Below are 21,919 nucleotides of genomic sequence, written 5' to 3'. Positions count from 1 at the left end.
AATGTTTTATTGATTGTTGTTTTGTAGGTGAAAGTGTTTAGTATATTGTGCTCCTGAGTCAATGATCCATTTAAATGTATTATGACTTATTGAGCTCATTTGATTGTATTTTTCACTACCAAATGGTTCAAGTCAGTCAAAATGTTAATAGTTTTTAATAAGGATTTTTCTTTCAGGCAAATTAATGCACTTGAAATCTTTTCTGTTGCAGATTAAAAACAATGTTAATAAATCGTATACTGTATACATATATATATATATATATATTTATTAGGGGTGTAACGGTACACAAAAATTTCGGTTCGGTACGTACCTCGGTTTAGAGGTCACGGTTCGGTTCATTTTCGGTACAGTAAGAAAACAACAAAATATAAATTTTTTGGTTTATTTACCAAATTTGTAAACAATTGCTTTATCCTTTTAACATTGGGAACACTATAATAATTCTGCCCACGTTAATCAACATTAAACTGCCTCAAGTTGTTGCTCAGATTAAATAAAATGACAAAACTTTTCTTCTACATATAAAAAGTGCAACATTAAACAGTCTCAAATCAACTCATCATGCTTAATTTATTACAGCATTTGGGAAGCTTGTAGTTGATTTATGATGTAAATGTTATATTTTTTATCAACATGTGATACTGCCATTCAAAACTAGGCTGCTGCATTACTAATGATTAATGTAACTATAGCTGAAAAAATGGTACAATAGCAATAGGAGAGACTATTCATCCCTGAACACCATGGAGTTCATGTAGGCTTTATGATGCACTTACATTATTATATCAACTATCAGAGACAGAAACTCTTCATTTAACATCATGTCCTTTTTTGCTGCTTCAACACAGCTCAATCAACACAGAAAAAGGTCAAGTGAAATAACAGACAGACAGGGCTTTGCTGTCCGTAACACACACACACCACAAAATGACCTCAAGCCAGGACTGCGAGCGAGCTGAGCTGTCTTTTATATTTCTAGAAGGTCAACGGGCTCATAGTGATATGTTACTAGTAGTTGACTGGGAGGTGTTTATTATCATTTTGGGAGAGTCCGCTGCCTGATGCTTACCTGCTAAACACTAAGCACTGACTACATGTGCTCTGAATACACACTGCTGATTGGCTGTTACCGCTCTGTTTGTAACCAATCAGATGGTTGTGTGGGTGGGACAATGCTGGGTGCTGTGTAGAGGACTGACAGAGACAGAAGGAAGCGGAGGTGACTACTTAATATGTTCGTGTGGAAACTCATTCGGTACACCTCCGAACCAAACCGAACCCCGTACCGAAACAGTACAATACAAATACACGTACCGTTACACCCCTAATATATATATATATATATATATATATATATATATATATATATATATATATATATATATATATATATATATATATATATATATATGTATATATATATATATAATGTGTGTGTGTGTGTATATATATATATATGTATGTATGTATGTATGTATATATAATTATATGTATGTATGTATGTATGTATGTATGTATGTATATATATTTATATGTACAAATGATACTAGTGATATTCCTAGTGTTGGGGGTGTGTGAATGTTGTCTTAGTTGTGTGTGGGGGTTAACAGGAAATAGTTGACCAGCAGTGCTGCAGACCAACAGGATGCTTGAAAAGAAGAATAGACATTTGTACATTTGTGTTGCAGAGTGTTTGGCACCAGCATGGTGGAAGAGTATGATGAAATAGCTGAGCCTCATGTAAGACCAGAAGACCAGGATGATGACTTGGGTACAGTAATCTTTGCTTCATCAACCCTGGGAAATACTGTACATACTAGTTATTCACCACATTCTAAACATCTTTCAATTAGGGATGTCCGATAATGGCTTTTTGCCAATATCCGATATGCCGATATTGTCCAACTCTTTAATTACCGATACCGATATCAACCGATATATACAGTCGTGGAATTAACACATTATTATGCCTAATTTGGACAACCAGGTATGGTGAAGATAAGGTACTTTTTAAAAAAAAATGAATCAAATAAAATAAGATAAATAAATTAAAAACATGTTCTTGAATAAAAAAGAAAGTAAAACAATATAAAAACAGTTACATAGAAACTAGTAATTAATGAAAATGTGTAAAATTAACTGTTAAAGGTTAGTATTATTAGTGGACCAGCAGCACGCACAATCATGTGTGCTTACGGACTGTATCCCTTGCAGACTGTATTGATATATATTGATTTATAATGTAGGAACCAGAATATTAATAACAGAAAGAAACAACCCTTTTGTGTGAATGAGTGTAAATGGGGGAGGGAGGTTTTTTGGGTTGGTGCACTATTAGTAAGTGTATCTTGTGTTTTTTATGTGGATTTAATTAAAAAAAAACAACAACAAAAACGATACTGATAATTAAAAAAAACGATACCGATAATTTCCGATATTACATATTAACGCATTTATCGGCCGATAATATCTGCAGACCGATATTATCAGACATCTCTACTTTCAATTATTATGACATGAAATCATGTTTCATCAGTATAGTCATGTAGCCTGAGGCTGAGCCAATCAGAGGCCATGATACTGAACAGCATGCTCTGATTGGTGGAGTGGCCAACACTCATCTAGTATTGACATCATTTGACATTTTCATGCTCCATTTCTGCCCAATAGATAGTGAAGCTGAATGTGGCGACTGTACACATGTTATTCATGACAAGTACACACGTTATTCATGACAAGTACACACATGTTATTCATGACAAGTACACACGTTATTCATGACAAGTACACATGTTATTCATGACAAGTACACACGTTATTCATGACAAGTACACATGTTATTCATGACAAGTACACATGTTATTCATGACAAGTACACATGTTATTCATGACAAGTACACATGTTATTCATGACAAGTACACATGTTATTCATGACAAGTACACATGTTATTCATGACAAGTACACATGTTATTCATGACAAGTACACACATGTTATTCATGACAAGTACACATGTTATTCATGACAAGTACACATGTTATTCATGACAAGTACACATGTTATTCATGACAAGTACACACATGTTATTCATGACAAGTACACATGTTATTCATGACAAGTACACATGTTATTCATGACAAGTACACATGTTATTCATGACAAGTACACGTGTTATTCATGACAAGTACACGTGTTATTCATGACAAGTACACATGTTATTCATGACAAGTACACGTGTTATTCATGACAAGTACACATGTTATTCATGACAAGTACACATGTTATTCATGACAAGTACACATGTTATTCATGACAAGTACACATGTTATTCATGACAAGTACACATGTTATTCATGACAAGTACACATGTTATTCATGACAAGTACACACATGTTATTCATGACAAGTACACATGTTATTCATGACAAGTACACATGTTATTCATGACAAGTACACATGTTATTCATGACAAGTACACATGTTATTCATGACAAGTACACACATGTTATTCATGACAAGTACACATGTTATTCGAGACAAGTACACACATGTTATTCATGACAAGTACACATGTTATTCATGACAAGTACACATGTTATTCATGACAAGTACACATGTTATTCATGACAAGTACACATGTTATTCATGACAAGTACACACATGTTATTCATGACAAGTACACATGTTATTCGAGACAAGTACACATGTTATTCATGACAAGTACACATGTTATTCGAGACAAGTACACATGTTATTCATGACAAGTACACATGTTATTCATGACAAGTACACATGTTATTCATGACAAGTACACACATGTTATTCATGACGAGTACACACATGTTATTCATGACGAGTACACACATGTTATTCATGACGAGTGCACACCTTATTCATGACCAGTACACACGTTATTCATGACGAGTACACACGTTATTCATGACGAGTACACTTGTTATTCATGACAAGTACACATGTTATTCATGACAAGTACACATGTTATTCATGACAAGTACACACATGTTATTCATGACAAGTACACGTGTTATTCATGACAAGTACACATGTTATTCATGACAAGTACACATGTTATTCATGACAAGTAGACGTGTTATTCATGACAAGTAGACGTGTTATTCATGACAAGTACACGTTATTCGGGGCGGTATAGCTCGGTTGGTAGAGCGGCCGTGCCAGCAACTTGAGGGTTGCAGGTTCGATCCCCGCTTCCGCCATCCTAGTCACTGCCGTTGTGTCCTTGGGCAAGACACTTTACCCACCTGCTCCCAGTGCCACCCACACTGGTTTGAATGTAACTTAGATATTGGGTTTCACTATGTAAAGCGCTTTGAGTCACTTGAGAAAAAGCGCTATATAAAAATGTAATTCACTTCACTTCACTTCACTTATTCATGACAAGTACACATGTTATTCATGACAAGTACACACATGTTATTCATGACAAGTACACGTGTTATTCATGACAAGTACACATGTTATTCATGACAAGTACACATGTTATTCATGACAAGTACACATGTTATTCATGACAAGTACACATGTTATTCATGACAAGTACACATGTTATTCATGACAAGTACACATGTTATTCATGACAAGTACACATGTTATTCATGACAAGTACACATGTTCATGACAAGTACACATGTTGTTCATGACAAGTACACATGTTATTCATGACAAGTACACATGTTATTCATGACAAGTACACATGTTATTCATGACAAGTACACATGTTGTTCATGACAAGTACACATGTTGTTCATGACAAGTACACGTGTTGTTCATGACAAGTACACGTGTTATTCATGACAAGTAGACGTGTTATTCATGACAAGTACACATGTTATTCATGACAAGTACACATGTTATTCATGACAAGTACACATGTTATTCATGACAAGTACACATGTTATTCATGACAAGTACACACATGTTATTCATGACAAGTAGACGTGTTATTCATGACAAGTACACGTGTTATTCATGACAAGTACACATGTTATTCATGACAAGTAGACGTGTTATTCATGACAAGTAGACGTGTTATTCATGACAAGTACACATGTTATTCATGACAAGTACACATGTTATTCATGACAAGTACACACATGTTATTCATGACAAGTACACATGTTATTCATGACAAGTACACACATGTTATTCATGACAAGTACACGTGTTATTCATGACAAGTACACATGTTATTCATGACAAGTACACATGTTATTCATGACAAGTACACATGTTATTCATGACAAGTACACATGTTATTCATGACAAGTACACATGTTATTCATGACAAGTACACACATGTTATTCATGACAAGTAGACGTGTTATTCATGACAAGTAGACGTGTTATTCATGACAAGTAGACGTGTTATTCATGACAAGTACACACATGTTATTCATGACAAGTACACATGTTATTCATGACAAGTACACATGTTATTCATGACAAGTACACACATGTTATTCATGACAAGTACACACATGTTATTCATGACAAGTACACATGTTATTCATGACAAGTACACACATGTTATTCATGACAAGTACACGTGTTATTCATGACAAGTACACATGTTATTCATGACAAGTACACATGTTATTCATGACAAGTACACATGTTATTCATGACAAGTACACATGTTATTCATGACAAGTACACATGTTATTCATGACAAGTACACATGTTATTCATGACAAGTACACACATGTTATTCATGACAAGTAGACGTGTTATTCATGACAAGTAGACGTGTTATTCATGACAAGTAGACGTGTTATTCATGACAAGTACACGTTATTCATGACGAGTACACACGTTATTCATGACGAGTACACACGTTATTCATGACGAGTACACACGTTATTCATGACAAGTACACACGTTATTCATGACAAGTACACACGTTATTCATGACAAGTACACATGTTATTCATGACAAGTACACGTGTTATTCATGACAAGTACACACATTATTCATGACAAGTACACACGTTATTCATGACAAGTACACATGTTATTCATGACAAGTACACGTGTTATTCATGACAAGTACACGTGTTATTCATGACAAGTACACATGTTATTCATGACAAGTAGACGTGTTATTCATGACAAGTACACGTTATTCATGACGAGTACACACGTTATTCATGACAAGTACACACATGTTATTCATGACAAGTACACATGTTATTCATGACAAGTACACATGTTATTCATGACAAGTACACATGTTATTCATGACAAGTACACATGTTATTCATGACAAGTACACATGTTATTCATGACAAGTACACATGTTATTCATGACAAGTAGACGTGTTATTCATGACAAGTACACGTTATTCATGACGAGTACACACGTTATTCATGACAAGTAGACGTGTTATTCATGACAAGTACACGTTATTCATGACGAGTACACACGTTATTCATGACAAGTACACACATGTTATTCATGACAAGTACACACGTTATTCATGACAAGTACACACGTTATTCATGACAAGTAGACGTGTTATTCATGACGAGTACACGTTATTCATGACGAGTACACACGTTATTCATGACGAGTACGCATGTTATTCATGACAAGTACGCATGTTATTCATGACAAGTACACACATTATTCATGACAAGTACACACGTTATTCATGACAAGTACACATGTTATTCATGACAAGTACACATGTTATTCATGACAAGTACACACATGTTATTCATGACAAGTACACGTGTTATTCATGACAAGTACACATGTTATTCATGACAAGTACACATGTTATTCATGACAAGTACACATGTTATTCATGACAAGTACACATGTTATTCATGACAAGTACACATGTTATTCATGACAAGTACACATGTTATTCATGACAAGTACACATGTTATTCATGACAAGTACACATGTTATTCATGACAAGTACACACATGTTATTCATGACAAGTAGACGTGTTATTCATGACAAGTAGACGTGTTATTCATGACAAGTAGACGTGTTATTCATGACAAGTACACGTTATTCATGACGAGTACACACGTTATTCATGACGAGTACACACGTTATTCATGACGAGTACACACGTTATTCATGACAAGTACACACGTTATTCATGACAAGTACACATGTTATTCATGACAAGTACACATGTTATTCATGACAAGTACACGTGTTATTCATGACAAGTACACACATTATTCATGACAAGTACACATGTTATTCATGACAAGTACACATGTTATTCATGACAAGTACACGTGTTATTCATGACAAGTACACGTGTTATTCATGACAAGTACACGTGTTATTCATGACAAGTACACATGTTATTCATGACAAGTAGACGTGTTATTCATGACAAGTACACGTTATTCATGACGAGTACACACGTTATTCATGACAAGTACACACATGTTATTCATGACAAGTACACACGTTATTCATGACAAGTAGACGTGTTATTCATGACAAGTACACGTTATTCATGACGAGTACACACGTTATTCATGACAAGTAGACGTGTTATTCATGACAAGTACACATGTAATTCATGACAAGTACACATGTTATTCATGACAAGTACACATGTTATTCATGACAAGTAGACGTGTTATTCATGACAAGTACACATGTTATTCATGACAAGTACACATGTTATTCATGACAAGTACACATGTTATTCATGACAAGTACACACATGTTATTCATGACAAGTAGACGTGTTATTCATGACAAGTAGACGTGTTATTCATGACAAGTAGACGTGTTATTCATGACAAGTACACGTTATTCATGACGAGTACACACGTTATTCATGACGAGTACACACGTTATTCATGACGAGTACACACGTTATTCATGACAAGTACACACGTTATTCATGACAAGTACACACGTTATTCATGACAAGTACACATGTTATTCATGACAAGTACACGTGTTATTCATGACAAGTACACACATTATTCATGACAAGTACACACGTTATTCATGACAAGTACACATGTTATTCATGACAAGTACACGTGTTATTCATGACAAGTACACGTGTTATTCATGACAAGTACACATGTTATTCATGACAAGTAGACGTGTTATTCATGACAAGTACACGTTATTCATGACGAGTACACACGTTATTCATGACAAGTACACACATGTTATTCATGACAAGTACACATGTTATTCATGACAAGTACACATGTTATTCATGACAAGTACACATGTTATTCATGACAAGTACACATGTTATTCATGACAAGTACACATGTTATTCATGACAAGTACACATGTTATTCATGACAAGTAGACGTGTTATTCATGACAAGTACACGTTATTCATGACGAGTACACACGTTATTCATGACAAGTAGACGTGTTATTCATGACAAGTACACGTTATTCATGACGAGTACACACGTTATTCATGACAAGTACACACATGTTATTCATGACAAGTACACACGTTATTCATGACAAGTACACACGTTATTCATGACAAGTAGACGTGTTATTCATGACGAGTACACGTTATTCATGACGAGTACACACGTTATTCATGACGAGTACGCATGTTATTCATGACAAGTACGCATGTTATTCATGACAAGTACACACATTATTCATGACAAGTACACACGTTATTCATGACAAGTACACATGTTATTCATGACAAGTACACATGTTATTCATGACAAGTACACACATGTTATTCATGACAAGTACACGTGTTATTCATGACAAGTACACATGTTATTCATGACAAGTACACATGTTATTCATGACAAGTACACATGTTATTCATGACAAGTACACATGTTATTCATGACAAGTACACATGTTATTCATGACAAGTACACATGTTATTCATGACAAGTACACATGTTATTCATGACAAGTACACATGTTATTCATGACAAGTACACACATGTTATTCATGACAAGTAGACGTGTTATTCATGACAAGTAGACGTGTTATTCATGACAAGTAGACGTGTTATTCATGACAAGTACACGTTATTCATGACGAGTACACACGTTATTCATGACGAGTACACACGTTATTCATGACGAGTACACACGTTATTCATGACAAGTACACACGTTATTCATGACAAGTACACATGTTATTCATGACAAGTACACATGTTATTCATGACAAGTACACGTGTTATTCATGACAAGTACACACATTATTCATGACAAGTACACATGTTATTCATGACAAGTACACATGTTATTCATGACAAGTACACGTGTTATTCATGACAAGTACACGTGTTATTCATGACAAGTACACGTGTTATTCATGACAAGTACACATGTTATTCATGACAAGTAGACGTGTTATTCATGACAAGTACACGTTATTCATGACGAGTACACACGTTATTCATGACAAGTACACACATGTTATTCATGACAAGTACACACGTTATTCATGACAAGTAGACGTGTTATTCATGACAAGTACACGTTATTCATGACGAGTACACACGTTATTCATGACAAGTACACACGTTATTCATGACAAGTAGACGTGTTATTCATGACAAGTACATGTTATTCATGACAAGTACACGTGTTATTCATGACAAGTACACATGTTATTCATGACAAGTAGACGTGTTATTCATGACAAGTACACGTTATTCATGACGAGTACACACGTTATTCATGACAAGTACGCATGTTGTTCATGACAAGTACACATATTGTTCATGACAAGTACACACGTTATTCATGACAAGTACACATGTTATTCATGACAAGTACACACGTTATTCATGACAAGTGTGAACTGGGCATACATTTTTTTAATGCATTTTTATTTTGTACTCGTCTTAATCTTTACTTGTCTTTAAAAGCCTAACCAGGGAGGAGGGTTGACTTGTGTACTTTGACATGGCTTACCTATGGGTAACAATGTTTACTGTCCAAGACTAGATCCATACATGTTCTCCTAGGACACAAGACTTAATATTAATTCTAGAAGAATACAATAGCACTGTGAGACTATTGTGTTGCTCATTTAGACTACCCATCTGGATATGGACCTGGTGAAGTCAAACATTCCAAGAATATCATTGGCTCAGCCAAGGGTAAGTCCAGCAATAATATATATCATGATGTATGAACGTGTAAATGACTTAGTTGTGCTGTTACATGATGATGTATGAACGTGTAAATGACTTAGTTGTGCTGTTACATGATGATGTATGAACGTGTAAATGACTTAGTTGTGCTGTTACATGATGACGTGTGAACGTGTAAATGACTTAGTTGTGCTGTTACATGATGATGTATGAACGTGTAAATGACTTAGTTGTGCTGTTACATGATGATGTGTGAACGTGTAAATGACTTAGTTGTGCTGTTACATGATGATTTGTGAACGTGTAAATGACTTAGTTGTGCTGTTACATGATGACGTGTGAACGTGTAAATGACTTAGTTGTGCTGTTACATGGTGATGTGTGAACGTGTAAATGACTTAGTTGTGCTGTTACATGGTGATGTATGAACGTGTAAATGACTTAGTTGTGCTGTTACATGATGATGTATGAACGTGTAAATGACTTAGTTGTGCTGTTACATGATGATGTATGAACGTGTAAATGACTTAGTTGTGCTGTTACATGATGATGTGTGAACGTGTAAATGACTTAGTTGGGCTGTTACATGGTGATGTGAACGTGTAAATGACTTAGTTGGGCTGTTACATGGTGATGTATGAACGTGTAAATGACTTAGTTGTGCTGTTACATGGTGATGTACGAACGTGTAAATGACTTAGTTGGGCTGTTACATGGTGATGTACGAACGTGTAAATGACTCAGTTGGGCTGTTACATGGTGATGTACGAACGTGTAAATGACTTAGTTGTGCTGTTACATGATGATGTGTGAACGTGTAAATGACTTAGTTGGGCTTTTACATGATGATGTATGAACGTGTAAATGACTTAGTTGTGCTGTTACATGGTGATGTACGAACGTGTAAATGACTTAGTTGGGCTGTTACATGGTGATGTACGAACGTGTAAATGACTCAGTTGGGCTGTTACATGGTGATGTACGAACGTGTAAATGACTTAGTTGTGCTGTTACATGATGATGTGTGAACGTGTAAATGACTTAGTTGGGCTTTTACATGGTGATGTACGAACGTGTAAATGACTTAGTTGGGCTGTTACATGGTGATGTGTGAACGTGTAAATGACTCAGTTGGGCTGTTACATGGTGATGTACGAACGTGTAAATGACTTAGTTGGGCTGTTACATGGTGATGTACGAACGTGTAAATGACTTAGTTGGGCTTTTACATGGTGATGTACGAACGTGTAAATGACTTAGTTGTGCTGTTACATGGTGATGTGTGAACGTGTAAATGACTTAGTTGTGCTGTTACATGATGATGTATGAACGTGTAAATGACTTAGTTGTGCTGTTGCTCCACAGATGTCATTCTGAACATGGTCACTAATATTGCTGTCAATGTTCTCGGGGGCAACTCAGAGATGCAAGGTTTGTGTAGCATGAATATTGACATCTACTGTACATTCCACTGTTACAACTACATGATTGTTACAACTACATGCTGCTCTAGTATGGAGCAATACATCAATACTTTGTCCTCATTGCACTGCACTGTCCATGCAGTGATACTGTACTTCTTCTTCTTTGTGTTGGCCAGGAAACATTTCATCCCAGGATGGAAGTCATGTGACCACTCCAACTCCCACCACAGACCCAACTACCATGTGAGTCACAAGTCCTATTTGCTCTACCTACTGTACTATACAGTACAAGACCCACCTACTACATTTTGCACTAAAAATATATATTTACATATATTAGCCACACCAGACTATAAGCCGCAGATATATACTTTGTGAAATGACTTAGAATGGTGTCTGTAACACAGCAGTAAACAAATAAAATGAAGTCTAGCTCTCCAATCAACTAAACAGACTCAATAAGAGGAGTTAACTCCTAGCTAGCTCTCAATCAACTAAACAGACTCAATAAGAGGAGTTAACTCCTAGCTAGCTCTCCAATCAGCTAAACAGACTCAATAAGAGGAGTTAACTCCTAGCTAGCTCTCCAATCAGCTAAACAGACTCAATAAGAGGAGTTAACTCCTAGCTAGCTCTCAATCAACTAAACAGACTCAATAAGAGGAGTTAACTCCTAGCTAGCTCTCCAATCAGCTAAACAGACTCAATAAGAGGAGTTAACTCCTAGCTAGCTCTCCAATCAGCTAAACAGACTCAATAAGAGGAGTTAACTCCTAGCTAGCTCTCCAATCAGCTAAACAGACTCAATAAGAGGAGTTAACTCCTAGCTAGCTCTCCAATCAGCTAAACAAACTCAATAAGAGGAGTTAACTCCTAGCTAGCTCTCCAATCAACTAAACAGACTCAATAAGAGGAGTTAACTCCTACCTAGATCTCCAATCAACTAAACAGACTCAATAAGAGGAGTTAACTCCTAGCTAGCTCTCCAATCAACTAAACAGACTCAATAAGAGGAGTTAACTCCTAGCTAGCTCTCCAATCAGCTAAACAGACTCAATAAGAGGAGTTAACTCCTAGCTAGCTCTCCAATCAGCTAAACAGACTCAATAAGAGGAGTTAACTCCTAACTACCTCTCCAATCAGCTAAACAGACTCAATAAGAGGAGTTAACTCCTAGCTAGCTCTCCAATCAACTAAACAGACTCAATAAGAGGAGTTAACTCCTAACTAGCTCTCCAATCAGCTAAACAGACTCAATAAGAGGAGTTAACTCCTAGCTAGCTCTCCAATCAGCTAAACAGACTCAATAAGAGGAGTTAACTCCTAGCTAGCTCTCCAATCAGCGAAACAGACTCAATAAGAGGAATTAACTCCTAGCTAGCTCTCCAATCAACTAAACAGACTCAATAAGAGGAGTTAACTCCTAACTAGCTCTCCAATCAGCTAAACAGACTCAATAAGAGGAGTTAACTCCTAGCTAGCTCTCCAATCAGCTAAACAGACTCAATAAGAGGAGTTAACTCCTAACTAGCTCTCCAATCAGCTAAACAGACTCAATAAGAGGAGTTAACTCCTAGCTAGCTCTCCAATCAGCTAAACAGACTCAATAACTCCACGGTGACGTTTTGGTGAATTTACTGAGGAATTAGTGAAAGTGAAACAACAAAAAGAATGTAAGTTAATAAAACTAACACAGACACTCGTAAACGTGTTATTATATTAGCTAATGCTAACAACACTAGCTTGATTACATTACGATAGCAGGTAGAAATATGCAACAGACATCACATATGGGACACTTTAGTAAGTAAGAATAGTTGTAGTTATATTGTAAAACGTACACATGTTGTGGGTGGTTGTACTTCCAGTTTAAAGGCCTACTGAAATGATTTTTTTTTATTTAAACGGGGATAGCAGATCCATTCTATGTGTCATACTTGATCATTTTGCGATACTGCCATATTTTTGCTGAAAGGATTCAGTATAGAACAACGTCGATAAAGTTCGCAACTATTGGTCTCTGATAAAAAAAAACCTTGCCCCTACCGGAAGTAGCGTGACGTTGGCAGTTGTTCACTCCCTCATATTTTCCTATTGTTTTCAATGCAGCTAGAGCTATTCGGACCATTACCCCATTAATTTGAGCGAGGATGAAAGATTCGTGGATGAGGAACGTTAGAGTGACGGATTAGAATGCAGTGAAATACATATTTTTTTTCGCTCTGACCGTAACTTAGGTACAAGCTGGCTCATTGGATTCCACACTCTCTCCTTTTTCTATTGTGGATCACGGATTTGTATTTTAAACCACCTCGGATACCATATCCTCTTGAAAATGAGAGTCGAGAACGCGAAATGAACATTCAGTGCCTTTTATCTCCACGACAATACATCGACGAAGCTCGAGCTAGCGTGATAGCATCTGTCTCAAATGCAGATACAAACAAAATAAATAAATCCCTGACTGGAAGGATAGACAGAAGATCAACAATACTATTAAACCATGGACATGTAACTACACGGTTAATAGATCTCAGCCTGGCAAAGCTTAACAATGCTGTTGCTAACGACGCTAAGGCTGACTTAGCGACTTAGCAACCGGACCTCACAGAGTTATGATAAAAACATTAGCGCTCCACCTACGCCAGCCAGCCATCATCTGCCCAGCTCATCAAAACCCGTGCTCACCTGCGTTCCAGCGATCAACGGCGCGACGAAGGACTTCACCCGATCATCCGTGCGGTGGCCGGTTAGCATCGGCTAGCGCGTCTGCTATCCAAGTGAGTAATCCTGGTTGTGTTGCTACAGCCAGCCGCTATACACCGACCCACCTACAACGTTCTTCTTTGCAGTCTCCATTGTTCATTAAACAAATTGCAAAAGATTCACCAACACAGATGTCCAGAATACTGTGGAATTATGAAATGAAAACAGAGCTTTTTTGTATTGTATTCAATACTTCCGGTTCAATGATTGACGTCACGCGCATACTCATCCTCCGAAGGCTTTTTCAACCGGAAGTGTGGCGAGAATTTTAAAATGTCACTTTATAAGTTAACCCGGCCGTATTGGGTTAACTACTAGCGACCACGCAGTCTGATAGTTTATATATCAATGATGAAATCTTAACATTGCAACACATGCCAATACGGCCGGGTTAACTTATAAAGGGACATTTTAAAATTCTCGCCACATTTCCGGTTGAAAATCTCCTTTGGATATGATTTATGCGCGTGACGTCATAAAATGCACGGAAGTGTTTGGGCTCTATTGGACACAATACACAAAGCTCTGTTTTGTTCGACAAAATTCCACAGTATTCTGGACATCTGTGTTGGTGAATCTTTTGCAATTTGTTTAATGAACAATGGAGGCTGCAAAGAAGAACGTTGTAGGTGGGATCGATCGATGTCTTAGCGGCTAAGTACAATACTTACAGCAATACAACAAGGACTACTTACCCTGATAGAAGACGCCTAGCTGATGCTTGCCGCCAAACCCACGGATGAAGTCCTTCGTCGCGCCGTTGATCGCTGGAACGCAGGTGAGCACGGCTGTTGATGGGAAGATGAGGGCTGGCTGGCGTAGGTGGAGCGCTAATGTTTTATCATAGTTCTGTGAGTTCCAGTTGCTAAGTTGCTAAATTAGCCTTAACGTCGTTAGCAACAGCATTGTTAAGCCTTACCAGGCTGAGAATTTTTAACCGTGTAGTTACATGTACATGGTTTAATAGTATTGTTGGTCTTCTGTCTATCCTTCCAGTCAGGGGTTTATTTATTTTGTTTCTATCTTCATTTGAGAACGATGCTAGCACGTTAGCTAAGTAGCTAAGTGTGTCACCGATGTATTGTCTTGGAGATAAAAGTCACTTTAAATGTCCATTTCGCGTGCTCGACTCTCATTTTCAAGAGGATATAGTATCCGAGGTGGTTTAAAATACAAATCCGTGATACACAATAGAAAAAGGAGAGAGTACATAGTTCTGTGAGTTCCGGTTGCTAAGTTGCTAAATTAGCCTTAGCGTCGTTAGCAACAGCATTGTTAAGCCTTACCAGGCTGAGAATTTTCAACCGTGTAGTTACATGTACATGGTTTAATAGTATTTTTGCTCTTCTGTCTATCCTTCCAGTCAGGGGTTTATTTATTTTGTTTCTATCTTCATTTGACAACGATGCTAGCACGTTAGCTCAGTAGCTAAGTGTGTCACCGATGTATTGTCTTGGAGATAAAAGTCACTTTAAATGTCCATTTCGCGTGCTCGACTCTCATTTTCAAGAGGATATAGTATCCGAGGTGGTTTGAAATACAAATCCGTGATACACAATAGAAAAAGGAGAGAGTACATAGTTCTGTGAGTTCCGGCTGCTAAGTTGCTAAATTAGCCTTAGCGTCGTTAGCAACAGCATTGTTAAGCCTTACCAGGCTGAGAATTTTTAACCGTGTAGTTACATGTCCATGGTTTAATAGTATTTTTGCTCTTCTGTCTATCCTTCCAGTCAGGGGTTTATTTATTTTGTTTCTATCTTCATTTGAGAACGATGCTAGCACGTTAGCTCAGTAGCTAAGTGTGTCACCGATGTATTGTCGTGGAGATAAAAGTCACTTTAAATGTCCATTTCGCGTGCTCGACTCTCATTTTCAAGAGGATATAGTATCCGAGGTGGTTTAAAATACAAATCTGTGATCTACAATAGAAAAAGGAGAGCGTGTGGAATCCAATGAGCCAGCTTGTACCTAAGTTACGGTCAGAGCAAAAAAAGATACGTCCATCACTGTCTCTCAAGTCCTTCACTGTAACGTTCCTCATCTACGAATCTTTCATCCTCGCTCAAATTAATGGGGTAATCGTCACTTTCTCGGTCCGAATCTCTCTCGCTCCATTGTAAACAACGGGGAATTGTGAGGAATACTAGCTCCTGTGACGTCACTTTTTTTATCAGCGAGCAAAAGTTGCAAACTTTATCGTCAATTTTCTCTACTAAATCCTTTCAGCAAAAATATGGCAATATCGCGAAATGATCAAGTATGACACATAGAATGGATCTGCTATTCCCGTTTAAATAAAAAAAAAATCATTTCAGTAGGCCTTTAAGGCATTAAAAGGGAAAGTACATTTTGAACTCACAGCACCTGAAGTGAGTGAACGTGTGTAAAAGATGGCGCCGCAGCACAAACAACAACACGTCTGCTTGGGTTGAATGGCGACTACTGCACAGCAAACATTATGGCTGTTGGCGTAGGAAAGAAGTATGCGTTTATTTAGCTGATGATTAATACTGCTCTTTCTTGTAGTCCTGAGTTGGAGGAGGCAGCCATGTCTCCAGATGTGCTCATCACTGAACCTTCAGCTCTTCCTGACAATATGAAGGAGCAGATTGTCATCCCTTTGGAGTCGGAGGAAGAGGAATCCATCATCTCCACAATAACCCTTTTGGAGAAAGAGGAGGAGTTGGATGAAGAGCGGGAGGAAGATGTCTCTTGTTGCTGTGCAGACTCCCTCCAGGAGTATCTGCAGCAGCAGTGTTTGCTGCTCCTCTGCAGGACAACAACACTGCCCTCTGAAGACAAACATCAGCCCCGTGAAGAAGAAGAAGAAGAAGAAGAAGAAGAAGAAGCTCCTGCCAGGGAGGCAGGAAGTGGAGCCAGCCAGACTGTCACAGAATCTCACGAGCACTCCATGACCCAGCTGGAGCCCAGCCTCAGTCTGCTAGAAACACCCTGTGTCAGCTCAGAAGAAGTTCCACTGCCTCTCAGCACCACAGTACAAGTCACTTGTGAGCCCATGCTGAAGGACATGGCTGAAGAGGATCATCTTGTCCAGCCTGAAGATGTTCCTGACACTGAGCCTCCGCACACACTCCCAGACTTCAGAAGCCAGGACCTCACAGAAGACTTCTCTTCCACCAACCTCTCGGACATGTACGCCGAGCCTCCTAACGGCACGGAGCAGAACCTGCTGCACGGCTCCAGCCAGAAGGAGTCCGTGTTCATGCGACTCAACAACCGCATCAAGGCCCTGGAGACCAACATGTCCCTCAGCGGACGCTACCTGGAGCAGCTCAGCCAGAGGTGAGGAACCTCAGGGGGGGAAGTTGTGGCATCTTCTCATGTGTCTCCTTCACGCTCAGATATCGTAAGCAGATGGAGGAGATGCAGAAGGCCTTCAACCAAACCATCATCAAACTGCAGAACACTTCCACAATTGCAGAGGAGCAGGTGAGTGCATCCTGGATGTGTTGTATTCATTATCATTCATCATCCAAGATGTGTTGTATTCATTATCATTCATCATCCTGGATGTGTTGTATCATTTATGATTCATCATCCTGGATGTGTTGTATTCATTATCATTCATCATCCTGGATGTGTTGTATTCACTATCATTCATCATCCTGGATGTGTTGTATTCACTATCATTCATCATCCTGGATGTGTTGTATTCATTATCATTCATCATCCTGGATGTGTTGTATTCATTATCATTCATCATCCTGGATGTGTTGTATTCACTATCATTCATCATCCTGGATGTGTTGTATTCACTATCATTCATCATCCTGGATGTGTTGTATTCATTATCATTCATCATCCTGGATGTGTTGTATTCATTATCATTCATCATCCTGGATGTGTTGTATTCATTATTCTTTATCATCCTGGATGTGTTGTATTCACTATCATTCATCATCCTGGATGTGTTGTATTCATTATCATTCATCATCCTGGATGTGTTGTATTCATTATCATTCATCATCCTGGATGCGTTGTATTCACTATCATTCATCATCCTGGATGTGTTGTATTCATTATCATTCATCATCCTGGATGTGTTGTATTCACTATCATTCATCATCCTGGATGTGTTGTATTCACTATCATTCATCATCCTGGATGTGTTGTATTCATTATCATTCATCATCCTGGATGTGTTGTATTCACTATCATTCATCATCCTGGATGTGTTGTATTCACTATCATTCATCATCCTGGATGTGTTGTATTCACTATCATTCATCATCCTGGATGTGTTGTATTCACTATCATTCATCATCCTGGATGTGTTGTATTCACTATCATTCACCATCCTGGATGTGTTGTATTCACTATCATTCATCATCCTGGATGTGTTGTATTCATTATCATTCATCATCCTGGATGTGTTGTATTCATTATTCTTCATCATCCTGGATGTGTTGTATTCATTATCATTCATCATCCTGGATGTGTTGTATTCATTATCATTCATCATCCTGGATGTGTTGTATCATTTATTCTTCATCATGTTGCAGGACCATTCTGGATGTGTTGTATTCACTTTTCTTCATCATTCTGGATGTTTTGTATTCATTATCATTCATCATTCTGGATGTGTTGTATTAATGATGCTTCATGATGTTGCAGGACCATCCTGGATGTGTTGTATTAATTATAATTCATGATGTTGCAGAACCATCCTGGATGTGTTGTATTAATGATGCTTCATGATGTTGCAGGACCATCCTGGATGTGTTGTATTAATGATTGTTCATGATGTTGCAGGACCATCCTGGATGTGTTGTATTAATGATTGTTCATGATGTTGCAGGACCATCCTGGATGTGTTGTATTAATGATTGTTCATGATGTTGCAGGACCATCCTGGATGTGTTGTATTAATGATTGTTCATGATGTTGCAGGACCATCCTGGATGTGTTGTATTAATGATTGTTCATGATGTTGCAGGACCATCCTGGATGTGTTGTATTAATGATTGTTCATGATGTTGCAGGACCATCCTGGATGTGTTGTATTAATGATTGTTCATGATGTTGCAGGACCATCCTGGATGTGTTGTATTAATGATTGTTCATGATGTTGCAGGACCATCCTGGATGTGTTGTATTAATGATTGTTCATGATGTTGCAGGACCATCCTGGATGTGTTGTATTAATGATTGTTCATGATGTTGCAGGACCATCCTGGATGTGTTGTATTAATGATTGTTCATGATGTTGCAGGACCAGCGTCAGACTGAGTCCATCCACTTGCTGCAAGAGCAGCTGCACAACATGACTCACATGGTTGTCAACCTGTCCGTCACACTCAGCCAGCTGCACAACCAGGTAGAGCATTTGCTGCCGTCTACTTGCAGTACCCAGTAACAAATGTGTCTGCATCATTCAACTGTCTCAAGTGATCAATTCATGAATGATTGTGAAATTACCACTCCACTTCAATCGAATGAAAGACGGCATTAGTCCAGAAATGAGTAGGTTTGTGTTCCTCATACCTACATGACTGTGAGTCATCTCACCTGATCATACCTACATGACTGTGAGTCATCTCACCTGATCATACCTACATGACTGTGAGTCATCTCACCTGATCATACCTACATGACTGTGAGTCATCTCACCTGATCATACCTACATGACTGTGAGTCATCTCACCTGATCATACCTACATGACTGTGAGTCATCTCACCTGATCATACCTACATGACTGTGAGTCATCTTACCTGATCATACCTACATGACTGTGAGTCATCTCACCTGATCATACCTACATGACTGTGAGTCATCTTACCTGATCATACCTACATGACTGTCAGTCATCTCACCTGATCATACCTACATGACTGTGAGTCATCTCACCTGATCATACCTACATGACTGTGAGTCATCTCACCTGATCATACCTACATGACTGTGAGTCATCTCACCTGATCATACCTACATGACTGTGAGTCATTTCACCTGATCATACCTACGTGACTGTGAGTCATCTCACCTGATCATACCTACATGACTGTGAGTCATCTCACCTGATCATACCTACATGACTGTGAGTCATTTCACCTGATCATACCTACATGACTGTGAGTCATTTCACCTGATCATACCTACATGACTGTGAGTCATCTCACCTGATCATACCGACATGACTGTGAGTCATTTCACCTGATCATACCTACATGACTGTGAGTCATCTCACCTGATCATACCGACATGACTGTGAGTCATTTCACCTGATCATACCGACATGACTGTGAGTCATTTCACCTGATCATACCTACATGACTGTGAGTCATCTCACCTGATCATACCGACATGACTGTGAGTCATTTCACCTGATCATACCTACATGACTGTGAGTCATCTCACCTGATCATACCGACATGACTGAGTCATTTCACCTGATCATACCGACATGACTGTGAGTCATCTCACCTGATCATACCGACATGACTGTGAGTCATTTCACCTGATCATACCTACATGACTGTGAGTCATTTCACCTGATCATACCGACATGACTGTGAGTCATCTCACCTGATCATACCTACATGACTGTGAGTCATTTCACCTGATCATACCGACATGACTGTGAGTCATTTCACCTGATCATACCTACATGACTGTGAGTCATTTCACCTGATCATACCGACATGACTGTGAGTCATTTCACCTGATCATACCTACATGACTGTGAGTCATTTCACCTGATCATACCTACATGACTGTGAGTCATTTCACCTGATCATACCTACATGACTGTGAGTCATTTCACCTGATCATACCTACATGACTGTGAGTCATTTCACCTGATCATACCTACATGACTGTGAGTCATTTCACCTGATCATACCTACATGACTGTCAGTCATTTCACCTGATCATACCTACATGACTGTGAGTCATTTCACCTGATCATACCTACGTGACTGTGAGTCATTTCACCTGATCATACCTACGTGACTGTGAGTCATTTCACCTGATCATACCTACGTGACTGTGAGTCATTTCACCTGATCATACCTACATGACTGTGAGTCATTTCACCTGATCATACCTACATGACTGTGAGTCATTTCACCTGATCATACCTACGTGACTGTGAGTCATTTCACCTGATCATACCTACATGACTGTGAGTCATTTCACCTGATCATACCTACATGACTGTGAGTCATTTCACCTGATCATACCTACATGACTGTGAGTCATTTCACCTGATCATACCTACATGACTGTCAGTCATTTCACCTGATCATACCTACATGACTGTCAGTCATTTCACCTGATCATACCTACATGACTGTGAGTCATTTCACCTGATCATACCTACATGACTGTGAGTCATTTCACCTGATCATACCTACGTGACTGTGAGTCATTTCACCTGATCATACCTACGTGACTGTGAGTCATCTCACCTGATCATACCTACGTGACTGAGAGTCATTTCACCTGATCATACCTACATGACTGTGAGTCATTTCACCTGATCATACCTACATGACTGTGAGTCATTTCACCTGATCATACCTACATGACTGTGAGTCATTTCACCTGATCATACCTACGTGACTGTG

The 21,919-nt window shown here is 38.3% G+C and overlaps 1 protein-coding gene across 5 annotated transcripts in view; it reads left to right on the top strand.

Moving 5' to 3' along the window:
• The window catches only part of LOC133650158 (SUN domain-containing ossification factor-like), an 82,692-nt gene that overhangs the window by 36,668 nt on the left and 24,105 nt on the right, over positions 1 to 21,919 (top strand). For all 5 annotated transcript variants that reach the window (XR_009826191.1, XM_062047078.1, XM_062047080.1 and 2 more), the window contains exons 13-19: positions 1,692 to 1,774; positions 10,080 to 10,145; positions 11,505 to 11,570; positions 11,740 to 11,806; positions 16,856 to 17,632; positions 17,692 to 17,779; positions 19,563 to 19,667. Coding sequence is in view for 4 of the 5 variants with exons in the window: in XM_062047078.1 (XP_061903062.1) it covers positions 1,692 to 1,774; positions 10,080 to 10,145; positions 11,505 to 11,570; positions 11,740 to 11,806; positions 16,856 to 17,632; positions 17,692 to 17,779; positions 19,563 to 19,667 (1,252 nt within the window). In the remaining variant the exon portion in view is untranslated. The remainder of the gene's footprint in view (positions 1 to 1,691; positions 1,775 to 10,079; positions 10,146 to 11,504; positions 11,571 to 11,739; positions 11,807 to 16,855; positions 17,633 to 17,691; positions 17,780 to 19,562; positions 19,668 to 21,919) is intronic.

The sequence above is a fragment of the Entelurus aequoreus genome, linkage group LG05, assembly GCF_033978785.1.
Source record: "Entelurus aequoreus isolate RoL-2023_Sb linkage group LG05, RoL_Eaeq_v1.1, whole genome shotgun sequence".
NCBI lineage: Eukaryota > Metazoa > Chordata > Actinopteri > Syngnathiformes > Syngnathidae > Entelurus > Entelurus aequoreus.
The sequence above is the reverse complement of the archived record's forward strand: the minus strand, read 5'-3'. Positions and strand labels throughout refer to the sequence as shown.